The sequence below is a fragment of the Theropithecus gelada genome, chromosome 3 (assembly GCF_003255815.1).
Source record: "Theropithecus gelada isolate Dixy chromosome 3, Tgel_1.0, whole genome shotgun sequence".
NCBI lineage: Eukaryota > Metazoa > Chordata > Mammalia > Primates > Cercopithecidae > Theropithecus > Theropithecus gelada.
In genome coordinates, this window is record NC_037670.1 from 127,329,218 (window position 1) to 127,342,956 (window position 13,739).

Below are 13,739 nucleotides of genomic sequence, written 5' to 3' on the forward strand. Positions count from 1 at the left end.
CATTATGAAATATATTTTTATCGTAGATAAGTTAGTATACTTTTTTACATGACAAAAAAATCAGTATCAAGTAGTATCTATTCTGAATATTCTCTCAATGGCAAGAACTAGAAGGAAAAGCCAAACAAAATTCTTATTTTGGGTCCTACTTTTCTATCTATTGCCTACTAAAGGTATAACTTCATTTGTAAAATGAATGTCCCTAAAAATATATGCATAGCTGTCATATTACCTTCAAATCTAAGGAGGAAAAAAAGCTATTTCAATGTATGATTGAAAATAAGTATGTTTTAAGTTAAAAATAATTTGTAATACGATATAAACACACCCCGGGTCAGGCAGAGTGGGTCATGCCTGTAACCCCAGCACTTTGGGAAGCTGAGGCAAGAGGACTGCTTGAGGCCATGAGTTTGAGACCAGCCTGGGGAACACAGTGAGATCTTGTCTCTACACAAATTTTTTAAAATTTACCTGGTTGTGCCCAGAAGTTTGAGGCTGCAGTGAGCTATCATCATACTATATTATAGCCTGAGTGAAAGAACAAGGCCCTGTCTATAAACAAAATGAAACAAAATAAAGGCTCCCAAATCATCTACTTTGTAAGTTCAGATTTTCACCTATGATTTATGGATTGTATAATACTCTTTTTCTATGTTTATGCACATACATACATGTACATATATTCATATATATACACACATATATACACATACTTACATATCACAGTACAGAATGCCTAAAGAAAGTACTGAGTGGTATTCAATGTTACAGGACTGGAGGACCTTAAGGAATTCCTGAAACAGTGTTAGAGAAACCTCAGGGTCACTGGAGTCAGCTTGCGCCAGCTCATGGGAGTCAATTGTTAGCATCTTTTCCCAACTCCACATTTAGTGACATTGTGTTGATAGCTTAAAATCAGCCATGGTGGAATTATTTACACCACAGAAATCAGTAAACACTAGGAATTTTTGATTCTACTCACCCTTGCCACCAGCCAGTTGTTAAGCATTTACAAGAATGCCGCTGTTCCTAAAATATATTTCAAGAATTACTGCTATAGAGAAGACACGATGCTAATGGAAAGGCATATAGAGATAAAAATGATGAAAGAGACAACTTTGAAGCAAAGGAATAAAATCGGATCTAAAAATAAAAGGAGATTCTTATGATAAACTCTGAACAAATGGATAGAAGCGTTAAGAAGAAAAATGCCTTCCCTAGCTGAGAAAAAATACGTTTTAGTGTTCAAAAGGTTTAAAATGTACCAGGAAAAATTAATTGAAGGAACACAATTAAGGTTGGGAATGTCCTCAGTTTCTCAGAGAAAAGGAAAGTCTTGCAAGCATCTTAGCAGGAAAAAATAGGTTACCAACAAAGGTTACCAACGAAGGAACAAAAAACATCCTAGCTTCAGAATTTCTATAAACTGAAATATCAAAGTTTATTGACCAATATCTAAAACATTAGGGTTTTAAAGATAAAATACAGAACATGATTCAAGAACTATACATGAAGAGAAGTTTCTGTTCATCCTCCAAGATAATAGTCATTTTCAGAGATCAATGGCTAAAATATCTGACTCTCATGCATCTTTACTGTAGAAATATTTTTAAAATTATATTTCCAGTTATCATCAGATAAATCAAAATCAAGGCTAAAGAATAAGTAAGTTGTGAGAAAAAAGACCATCAATGCATGGCCTAGAGTTAAGGCTACATACTCATTATAAATATAATTACAATATTGAGTGCAAACACTACAATTCAATATTAAAAAGAAAGTTAAATGATTAGCAAAAACCACAAATAACATGTGTGTTCACACGGGGGAGTAGGTGTGAAGGGGTGTCAAGTTCAAGGGAGAAGTAGAGGGACAATTGAAATGTATTAGATCATTGTGTAACACAGGAGGAGTCAAAAGTTATTGTTTCATCTTGACTTTGGTAATTAGATAAATACCTGTTAAAGTATGTTTTTAAAAATATGCCAATAGCCGCCAATTAGAACACACAACAGAATGTGAATGTACCTTTTGAATACCTTCAGATATACAAGTAAACATAGTTCACAAAGCAAAAGACAGAAACACTGTGTACAGTGCAGTAACATAAAAATCAAAACATAAAACAAGATGATAAAAATAAAACCATACACTCAATTTTTTTTTCTTGAGATAGGGTCTTACTCTATCACAGCACAATCACGACTCACTGCAGCCTCAACCTCCATGTTCAAGTGATCCTCCCACCTCAGCCTCCTGAGTAGCTGCGACTACAGGTGAATGCCACCATACCCCACTAATGTTTGTATTTTTTTGTAGAGATGGGGTTTTACCATGTTTCCCAGGCTGGTCTCAAACTCCTGGGCTCCAGCAGTCTGCCCACTTCAGCCTCCCAAACTGCTGAGGTTAGAGCAAACCACCACGCATGGCCCATACACTCAATTTTGACAATAAACATTGATCTTTTAAACTGCTGTCTTAAAAAGGCAAAGAGAATGAATTTAAAAATAGAAGTTAGCTACGTGCTACATATAAAAGATAAACCTAAAATCCTGCATCACAAAGGTTAAACATACAGAGAAATGTAGTTATTCCACAAAAAGAACAAGCAAAAGAAAACAAAGGTAACTATGTTGATAGCAGTTAAAAACTTCAGGCCGGGCATGGTGGCTCACACCTGTAATCCCAGCACTTTGGGAGGCTGAGGCGGGCAGATCACGAGGTCAGGAGTTCAAGACTGGCCTGGCCAACGTGGTGAAACCCTGTTGCTACTAAAAATACAAAAATTAGCCTGGAGTGGTGGCAGGTACCTGTAATCCCAGCTACTCGGGAGGCTGAGGCAGGAGAATCGTTTGAACCCAGAGGCAGAGGTTGCAGTAAGCTGAGATCACTTCATTGCACTCCAGCCTGGGTGACAGGGCGAGACTCCGTCTCAAAACAAAACAAAACAAAATGAATTCAAGGCAAAGAAACATCAACCAGCATAAAGAATATCACTTCATGTGAATAAATGCTATAATCTGTAATGAAACATGATGCTTATTAACCTTTGTTAATAAAGTTGTAAAATAACATCAAAATAAAGAGAAGCTTGATCGTAATAGGCAACTAATATATCACTATTATAATGACATATCAAGAATTTATATGTATATACACCCAGAAATTTTGTTCTCTATAAGAAACTCTGGGCCGGGCACAGTGGCTCCTGCCTATAATCCCAGCACTTTGGGAGGCTGAAGTGGGTGGATCACCTGAGGTCAGGAGTTTGAGACCAGCCTGGCCAATGCGATGAAACCCTGTCTCTACTAAAAAATACAAAAATTAGCCCGGTGTTGTGGTACGTGCCTGTAGTCCCAGCTACTTGGGAGGCTGAGGCAGGAAAATCGTTTGAACCCAGGAGGCGGAGGCTACAGTGAACTGAGATAGTACCACTGCACTCCAGCCTGGGTGACAGAGCAAGATTCCATCTCAAAAAAAAATAAAAAAAAAAAATAAAAGAAGCTCTGTTTTAAGTATCCATGGATGACTTTTGGAAATTAATTATAAACTAGTATACCAAGAAATCTCAATAAATTCCAAAAAGTAGAAATAATTCAGTCCACATTTCTTGACCAGAGTGCCTAATTAAAAGCAGAAGCTCAACTGAAGAAACTTCAACTACTTAGAACCAAAAATTTTGCTCTAAATAATACTGGGTGAAGGCCAGGCATGGTGGCTCCCGCCTGTAATCCCAGCACTTTGGGAGGCCAAGCGGGTGGATCACTTGAGGTCAAGAGTTTGAGACCAGCCTGGCCAACATGATGAAACTTCGTCTCTACTAAAATTCAAAAATTAGCGGGGTGTGGTGGCACATGCCTGTAATCCCAGTTACTTGGGAGGCTGAGGCAGGAGACCTGCTTGAGCCCGCAAGGCAGAGGTTGCAATGAGCTGAGGACATGCTGCTGCATTCCAGCCTGGGCTATAGAGGAAGACTCTGTCTCAAAAAAAAAATTTTTTTTTAATAAATAAACATTACTGAGTGAAAGAGGAAAGCAAATATAGAATAATTGGTTTAGAAAGCTAAAACAATACTTATCAAATTACACAAACTTTTCCCAAATTCTTATTTAGAAGTCATTTCATGACCGTATTTTTTTTTTTACTTTTAAAAGGAGAGAAATCAAATCATGCAAATGCAAAAATATAAATTAGCTCCAAGTTTAATTATTGGTTTACTGATAAGTATCTAACAACTGGCTTTCCAAAAAAAGTATGCATATAAATGTATGTGCATTAAATTTTATATTTTACTATTTTGCATATATAAAGGATGTGTAGCATGCAACTTACAAATGATAAAATATACAATATTCTTTACTGTTAATTCCACTTAGTCAATCAATTCTCACACAATGTTTTCATTGACTTTTGTCAATGAAACTCTTATAAATGTAGCCAGCCAACCAATGGTTGAACTTGAAGAATGATTACAGTTCCAATATGAATTATGCTATTAACATTAATAAGACACAAGTGATATATGTCAAAGAGGTATGTCCAAAATCTGCTTGTTAATGATGTGAGTGCCTTCTTTGCTAAATCAAAGAATAGTTTTCAAGTATTGAGAGAATATTTCCTCAATATTTTGTGCTATTTCACAATGTTGTGGCTACAGACATGACCTACTTTTAAATTTAATTTGCTTCATTAATTGTGTTCTCTATCACTTTAAGTCTAAACAATCAACTGAACAATAAATCAAGCCCCGATTTGTAGTGTTTGATGTTTTCCATGGTATAGAATACTTCCATATTGGCCAATTCCAAGCTATCAGTGAGAGGTCACCAAACACGGAGTTGGGAAGAAATGTGCAGTAGCACTCCATTCTGTAGTATTTTCACCGTAGAGATACAATGAACATAAATAACTACAAGAACACAGGTAAAGTAACATGCAGAAAAATATTAGAAAGTAATGAGTTTTAAGTATTTCTTGCCTGTATAAGAATTTTAGGGCTGGGCGCAGTGGCTCATCCCTGTAATCCCAGCACTTTGGGAGGCTGAGGTAGGTGGATCATGAGGTCAGGAGTTCAAGACCAGCCTGACCAATATAGTGAAACCCCGTCTCTACTGAAAATACAAAAAAATTAGCCAGCCATGGTGGTGGGCGCCTGTAATCCCAGCTACTCGGGAGGCTGAGGCAGGAGAATCTCTTTGAACCTGGGAGGCAGAGGTTGCAGTGAGCCAAGATTGTGCCACTATACTCCAGTCTGGGCGACAGAGCAAGACTCCATCTCAAAAAGAATAAATAAATAGAAAGAATTTTAGATATGTAAGAAAGAATCACACATCACTTAATAAAAATTTTATTCAATAAATGATGCTGAAATAATTGGTTACTTATTTAACAACATTTAAAATGTAAAACTAGGCTGGGCGCAGTGGCTCATGCCTGTAATTCCAGCACGTTGGGAGGCTGAGGAGGGCGGATCACCTGAGGTCAGGAGTTTGAGGCCAGCCTGACCAACATAGAGAAACCCCTCTCTACTAAAAATACAAAATTAGCCGCGTATGGTGGCACGTGCCTGTAATCCTAGCTACTTGGGAGGCTGAGGCAGGAGAATCGCTTGAACCCGGGAGGCAAATGTTGTGGTGAGCTGAGATCGTGCCATTGCACTCCAGCCTGGGCAAAAAGAGCAAAACTCCGTCTCAAAAAAAAAAAAGTAAAACTATGCTTAGCTTATATACTGCAAAAAACTAGGCCTTGGGCCACATGGGTTGTAGTTTGCTGACCCCTGATTTAGATCATCGCTTCATTCATCTACCAAGATTAATTACAGATTGATTATATATTTAAGTAAAAATACATGAACACAGAAAAATAAGCAAATGTATATTAAATGCCTGACAGGAGGAAGACTCTCTATGTTTAAGAGCGTCAGAAGAAATTTCAAAGGGAAAGCTTTATAGATTTGACTAAAAAACTGTGGCAGCTTAATTAGTGGGATAAATAGAAAATATGGTGCCACTCCTTAAGCTGGCACATTTGCAGAAAATGGTTAGAGTCAGAAGATAAAGAAAATTATCACCCAGAATTTTCTGTGTAAGCTTTTCTAAATGTCTCATCACTGTTATTTTTCAAAGGAACTTTAAAAAGCTATGTTCTCAAAAATAGTTCATTCTTTCACAATAGTTTGAGAAATGTTTTCCCAAAGTCAAATTTGAATCTCTCCTAGTGTGATCATATACCCTTCCTGACTGGCCTTATTATAATGAAAATAAAGAATAATTGGGCCAGGCATGGCGGCTCATGCCAGCACTTTGGGAGGCCCAAGTGGGCAGATCACTTGAGCCCAGGAGTTTGAGACCAGCCTGGGCAACATGGTGAAACCCCATCTCTACAGAAAAATACAAAAACTAGATGGGCATGGTGGCATGCTCCTGTAGTCCCAGCTACTCGGGAGGCTGAGGTTGGAGAATTGTTTGAACCCAGGAGACTGAGGCTGCCGTGAGCCATGATTGTGCCACTGCACTGCAGCCTGGGTGACAGAGTAAGACCCTGTTTGAAAACAAACTAAAAAGAAAAATTTTTGATGAATTTGAATATTCTGTCAACTTTTTAGTTATTCCGTCCCTTCTCCTCCAAAAAAGAGAAGCAATATTCATGTCCAATGTTGTCAACACTCCATAAACAGTAAAAAACAACCAGTGTCAAGCTCCTTGGAGGTGGTGGGAATCTCAACAGGTAGCCAGAGCATGGGAACAGGGATCTGGGACAAATGTGTTCAAAGTTTGGTAATCAGGATGTTGGCATTCTATTATAAAGAGGTCCGCTGGGTGCGGTGGCTCATGCCTGTAATTCCAGCACTTTGGGAGGCCCAGGCGGGTGGATCACCTGAAGTCAGGAGTTTGAGACCAGCCTGACCAACATGGAGAAACCCCGCCTCTACTAAAAATACAAAAATGAGCCAGGCGTGGTGGTGGGAACCTGTAATCCCAACTACTTGGGAGGCTGAGGCAGCAGAATTGCTTGAACCCGGGAGGCGGAGGTTGCCATGAGCTGAGATCATGCCACTGCACTCCAGCCTGGGCGACAGAGCAAGACTCTGTCTCAAAAAAAAAAAAAAAGGTCCCAGACACCAGACTGGAATGTAAGAGTCAGAGAGCTCAAATGCCCAGGATGGGGGACCAGAAAGAAACAGGCAAGGTGTAACTCAAGCTACTGGGCACACTGCTGTAAGAGTGACAAAAATGCTAGTCAAGGCAGACCAGTTTAGGCACTAGCTTAGGGACTTGAAAGCAGCACTCCCCTTATAAGAGTAGCAGTGCCACAGTGGTGGGGTGTTGATAAAGGGAGCACTGCCTTTGCAGAATGCTAGAGCAAGCCAGAGACTTTGGGAGCATAATTATTTTCAGTGTCATACAAATAACACCAACATTACCTCGGCAGGAGTCGCATCGTCCTGTTGGTGATAGTTGTGTTAGACAGATTGAGATACAGGACCCCCGGGCAGCCCTCAGAAATGTGTCTCATTGATTCATCCTGCATGAAAAACAGAGGGGAGACGCTTATCAAATTATATGAGGCTTTGCAATTTCCCTATTATCTTTCTATTATCCCTCTTCCTGTTCCAGAAAAAAATACATGCAAGAGTTGCTTTCTTCATATTCTTTATCGGCTATTAGGTTGAAATGAAATTAAATAGAAGCCAATGCTTTTGCTCAAAGCATCATTACTCCCTCCTTTTCCCTTTCCTTGGAAATCAAGTCTCATTCCATCACAATGACACTTCATTAAAATGTGAACCCATGCAAGTTCAACTCTGTCACAAGAAATTTGAGCTCAAATGTCAAAGTGTCAAACACTTCTGACTTTTCCTATGCAGGAAAGCAATTAAAAACTCATCCATTTTAAACTTATTAAAATTATTCTGAAAGACAGGAATAGTAAACACTCTCAACAGTGGAACTTTAGTAACAGTCCATATTTATACACATATGCATTTAGACATAGATGTGTGTGTGTGTAATTAAGCTTCTGTGGTTCTGTTAATTAAATATTTTAAATAGCTGAACAGATTTTCAACAGATTTATGGTAAGTTTGAGACGGCTAAAATAAAATATAGGCTACATACCAGTTGGGCAGGAGATTCAATGTTGGGGTTAGGGTGGGGGAGGATCTCAAAGATTCAAGCACCCTTCCCCCAGAAAGCTGAAAACTGAAGTAAGAGAGTAAGTACTGTGACCATGAAATAAGAGTCAGAGAAAAACAGAGGTTTCAATCACAGATCCTACAATGAAATTTACAAGACCAAATGAATTTCAAGCATTGATTGCAACAAGCTGCTTTTTGTACAGGTAACACTATAGAAAATACAATGAGTAGCAACAGGTTTCTATTTAATGATTGATGAATCTCCCCAGGAACATCAACAGGGCACCCAGTTTAAGTATTAGTGGTGTATGCAATGTTTGACACTACCTCAGTCCCGAAAAGAATAGACTGTTGCATCTATCTATCTGGAAGAGATTTAAATCATCACTAGGCTAGAAGATGTGGTTCTGAGAAGAATTCTGTATCAGAAATATGGCCACTCCTAACACCACTAAAGATAGTAAAGGTTTATTTTCAGCAGGATCATTGAGGTTTAACATTCCATTCATTACTATTTCCAGTAGTCATGGATTTTTAAAATAATAAAATCCTGCAGGTCAGAGCATCCATCACACTCAGATAGGAATTGGTTGATTTACAGGGGCAGCAAACCATGCCTTAAAGAGAACACAAGATTCTATTTGAAAACTGTAAATCTATGTGATTCTGCTATAGGAAAGGTTCTATGCACCCATGCTGCACGAGAGGCCAGTGCAGAGCTTTTGATAAACACTAGTCTTAACTATAGTATTCAAGCTGTCAGCATTTTTTCTAGATGCCTCATCACCAAAATGAAGGATTTGAATAGGTGTGGATACACAAAATGTGTACAGTACAATTTTTTCCAAAAAGAATCGAGAGAATAACCATAATGTGTGGCACTGTATTTTAATACAAAGAAAATCTGTCTTTGGAAACGTTCGGCATGCCAATCAAGTATCAAAGTGATTATACACATGTTGAAAGACCTTGGCAAAATGCAAATGAGATGAGGCAAGGAGAGGAGAAAGAGTTGGCTTAAACACCCTCAGAGAGGCAGCCCCAAAGAAGATGAAAATGTGGGGATCAGGAAGAGGAAGATGGAGTAGCTTTATGTACCACAAAGAAATCTGACTTTCTGTTTGAGATGAGGAGGCAATCCATTCTCTACATTTTCCTGTCTAAAGAAGCTTGGACATCCAAACAAAATTAGACCACTCCCATTCTCAGATTGAGATGAGGAGGTAATGCATTCTCTACATTTTCCTGTCTGAAAAAGCTTGAACATCCAAACAAATTTATATCACTCCCATTCTTAGTACTTAAAAGAACTCAGGATTTAATCCCCAAATGTTTGAATACATAAATGCAAAAACTGAGTACCTACATTGCAGAATGGCTTATGAATTTGTCCTCAATGTACTCAAATCCTTCTGAATGTAATATATTTCATAAGACAAGCTTAGAAATCAAAGCTCTTTGAATGAATGTTACCCAACTCCATAAATGTAAGCCTGTGTCCCAGTCTACGTCTCAAAGGGAAAAACAATAGTAAAATGTAGCTGGATAAAATTATCGGCCCTGTATAATATTAGACTCCAAAATTGGACAAGACTTTGATGTTCACAAATTCAATGCAGATGGCATTGTTTTAACTTCCCTATTAGAGGGCCAAACTCAAAGAATCTGATATTTTACTCAAGTACAGAACTGAAGCTCCCTGAGGACAAGAACTGAAAAATGATTCATTTTTTAATTCCCTCCAACACCTAGCAGAACATATTTAACATAGTAGCTGCTAAAACATCCACAGAAAGAGTAAATCCATTTGACAAACAACTTCATTATAACCACAGGCAGACATCTGGAGAATGTAGTAGTCAAGATTTAAAATCTTTCTTCATGAAGGAGCCCACGTTCACTTTGCTAGTGGAAAAAGAGTGCAACCAGAGAAAGTAGAACATTTTTTCTCTGATATGATCTTTGACATGTCTGTCTATGCCTCCATTTCTTGTGGATGACCCTCAAGGGCACTTTTGAACATAAAGAAACAGCTTATTTGTATTAAAGTACAAGCCACTGAGAAGATGCTTAGTTTCTTTATGGGTGGTTCTTTATGTTCTGCTGGTCAGGGATTAAACAACTAATTTAAATGCTGAATCTGTGTATTGAGGCAAGGAGTGGAGGAGTTCTGAGGGTCTTAACATTTTTCTGTACACATTCTATTTGTGTACAATGCCTTCCATGTTTTGAAAAGATGTTTTACTGTGGAAATTAGGGGGATGGATTTCATGGGGAAAAATTACTAAAGGAGGATTTTCAAAGTGCTCAGTTCTAAAACAGGAGACATATATGTAAACGTAAGTGTTATACACAGTGTGAAGTATCTGTGTTGAAGTACTGAGACCATATGTAGCTCAGGAGACAGAGAAATTAATTCTGTCAGCTGGGCACTGTGTCTCACGCCTGTAATCCCAGCACTTTGGGAGGCCGAGGCGGGTGGATCACTTGAGCTCAGGAGTTCGACACCAGCCTGGCCAACATGGTGAAACCCCATCTCTACAAAAAAAAAAAAAATACAAAAATTAGCCAGGTGCAGTGGCACGTGCCTGTAATCCCATCTACTTGGGTGGCTGAGGCAGGAGAATCACTTGAACCTGGGAGGTGGTGGTTGTAGTGAGCCAAGATGGCGCCACTGCACTCCAGCCTGGACTACAGAGCAAGACTCCATCTCAAAAAATAATAATAATAATAATTAAATTATATTAGAAATTAACTGTCAAAAAGTGAATAGAACTGCATAGGGCTGGGGGTTGAGAGAAAATGAAGAGTGACTGTTAATGGGCATGAGTTCTTTTAGGGGTGAGGGAAATGTTCTGAAGTTGGTTGTGGTGATGGTCACACAACTCTGTAAAAACACAAAACCATGAAATTGTACACTTTAAGTGGGTAAATTTAATCTCAATATAAATATAAATTTATTATATCTCAATAAAGCTGCTTTTTAAAGGTCAATAAAAAAAGAGAATGGGAAGACTCAGTAGAGTTGAAGAGTGTGTTAAAGAATGAACAGGTGTTAGCCAGGTTGGGATAGGGGTGGTGGGGAAGGAAGGGTAGTCATTTAGGCAGATGGAAAAACACGTTCAAGGACACAATGAAATAGCATGACATGAACAGGGAACTTCCAAGTGGTTCAGTATTGAAACAGAGTAGAAATGTGAAAGAAAAACCTAGAAAGATGAGGCTGTAAAAGTGAGGCTGAGAGGTAGCAGGAAGGGGCCAATTCATGCAGTCTTTTCACCAGCGAGGAGGGCTTGGCCTTCATGATGGAGCTGGTGCCCTGTGACTGGCATTCCACAGCCAGGCGTTTCCTCCTATTACCTCCTGTCTCCTTAGGGACTTGCTCCGTGAGTTGCTTCAGCTGACTCTCCATCATCCTCTATAAACCTGTTTCCATTTCCCTGTCCCTGTTTTCCTTCTACCACTCTCTAAGACACTTTTCTGGAAAGATCAGTTTATGCCTAATGCCTCACCTTCTCACCTCTTGTCCACTTCACAATTCATTGCAAGGAGATTTCTGCTCCAATATCCCAATGAAACTGTTGTAGCAAAAACTGGCAGTCCCTTCTGATTCTCAAATCTACAATGCATTGTTCAGTCCTTTTCTTACCTGTTCACTTTGGTTCTTTCTGAAACTCTTTACTCACTTTCATTGTGTGATACCTCTTCATTGTCAATCTACTTCTCTTACTATTCCTTCTGAATATCCTCTGTCTGCTCCTAAAAGTCAGCATTCCATAAGGCTCAACTTTAAGTCTTCTCCTCTAGTCTCATACCTTCTAAATTGATCTTATTCACTCTTATGATGTTAATTATGACTTATACATAGATGTCAACCCAAGGTGGGATCTCAATTCTAGTCAATGTTGTCCATTGCCTACTTGGTATCTCCAGATGGTTGCATTCACTAAATATTATTGAATATGATATGCCAAAGTTTGTGCTGTTGTGCCATGACTACCACAAATAATAAGACACATCTCCTGCCCTTGGGGTCTCTTAGGCTAGTGGAAGAAGCTGAAACCCTACGGTTAAGGATACTTATCATAGGAACCTAGAGGAACAGCAGTGACCCCAGTCCTGGGAACCAGTGATGTCTTGGTAGAAGAGGTGGTAATAAGCCTTAAAGCCTGATAAAGAGGAAAGCACCACTTGGGGACAAAGGGAAAGGGCATTCTAAGCAAACAGCAAATGCACAACTGCAAGGAGCAACTTGGAGCATGCAGCAGAGGAAACTCAGTGGCTGTAGGCACTGCAAATTAGTGTGTACACAGAAACTGAAGCAAGTGAGGCTGGAAAGGGAGGCAGAGGCAAAACCACAGAGGGTCTTCAAGGTAGAGTAATATTAAGGGCATTGGCTTTATCCAGTTGTGTAGATGATGGGAGTGTGTATAGCTGATGAATGATGAGAGTGAAGTAGTCATATCTACCTTTTACAAAGAGTATAAAGTGCTCACAGAATGGAAGACAGGTTGGGGACAGAGGGAAAGACTGGAGACAGGAACCAGGAAGAAAGCAACTAGGGATACATATTCATTTCCATCTTCTTTGGTACAGCTGTTGATAGCCATGAAGATAAAATGAGCCTATCATGTCTACTGGGGCCCAATTTTTTTCTGTCTCATACACACATACCATTAAATATAAATACAGTTCACTTTGGGTAGTCATTGAAAAATTTCTACTTTCCACAGGCTCCAACACTGAGCATACATCTACATGATTAACATTAGCATTGTACAGATGGAGTAAAATTTCTTGTCAATGTTTAACATAGTTTGCTGTTTTCCACATTGAATCCCAAATAAGCACACAAGCATCTATTCTGCATATTGGCACTCCAATGTAGCAAGTCAATCTATATAAACAGCAGTAAAAATGGTTGCTTATACTTACTGTGAATGTTGGGCAGTCAGAGACATTCAGCTCTTGCAAGTTCCTACAGTGGCCTGAAGGAAATAAGTTATACATCACTAAACTACACATTGCAAATGTTTAAACAGAGTTTTTCTATCCTACATTGAATGCAGTGTATTCATTAGAAAACAAACAAAACCCTTGGCAAGTAACATGTTCTAAGTATATGGTTTCTTTTCCGAGAAAAATGACTTTTTTGGGCTTCAGAATTAAAATATATAGACATGTTTATTATTGTTTGAGGATTATAGGAGTAAGGGGAAAAGAGAAAAATATTACTGTGGGAAAAACACTATATACTCAGAGCTTTTAGCTTGAAAGCACTTGAAGAAAACCAATCTGGTTTTTTGTGCCTGCTTTTTTATTTTTTTGTTTTCATTTAACATTTTATTATGAAAATTTTCAAACATATACAAAAGTGGAAAGAATTGTACATTAAATAATCTATATAGCCACTGCTTGGATTCTATTTTTTACTGTATTTGCTTTATCATATATCCACCCACTCATTCATCTCTCTATACATCCCTTAATCATCTTATTTTTGTATGCATTTCAAAGTAAGTTGCAGACACTAGTACACTTACCCCAAATACTTCAACATGTATATCATAAATAATTCAGCATATATAATAATAAACAGAAT

The 13,739-nt window shown here is 38.5% G+C and overlaps 1 protein-coding gene across 5 annotated transcripts in view; it reads right to left on the minus strand.

Annotated features, from left to right (window-relative positions):
• Positions 1-13,739, minus strand: part of FBXL13 (F-box and leucine rich repeat protein 13) — a 273,539-nt gene that overhangs the window by 109,408 nt on the left and 150,392 nt on the right. For all 5 annotated transcript variants that reach the window (XR_003118472.1, XM_025378209.1, XM_025378208.1 and 2 more), the window contains 2 exons: positions 13,073-13,125; positions 7,424-7,524 (listed from right to left, as the gene is read on the minus strand). Coding sequence is in view for 4 of the 5 variants with exons in the window: in XM_025378209.1 (XP_025233994.1) it covers positions 7,424-7,524; positions 13,073-13,125 (154 nt within the window). In the remaining variant the exon portion in view is untranslated. The remainder of the gene's footprint in view (positions 1-7,423; positions 7,525-13,072; positions 13,126-13,739) is intronic.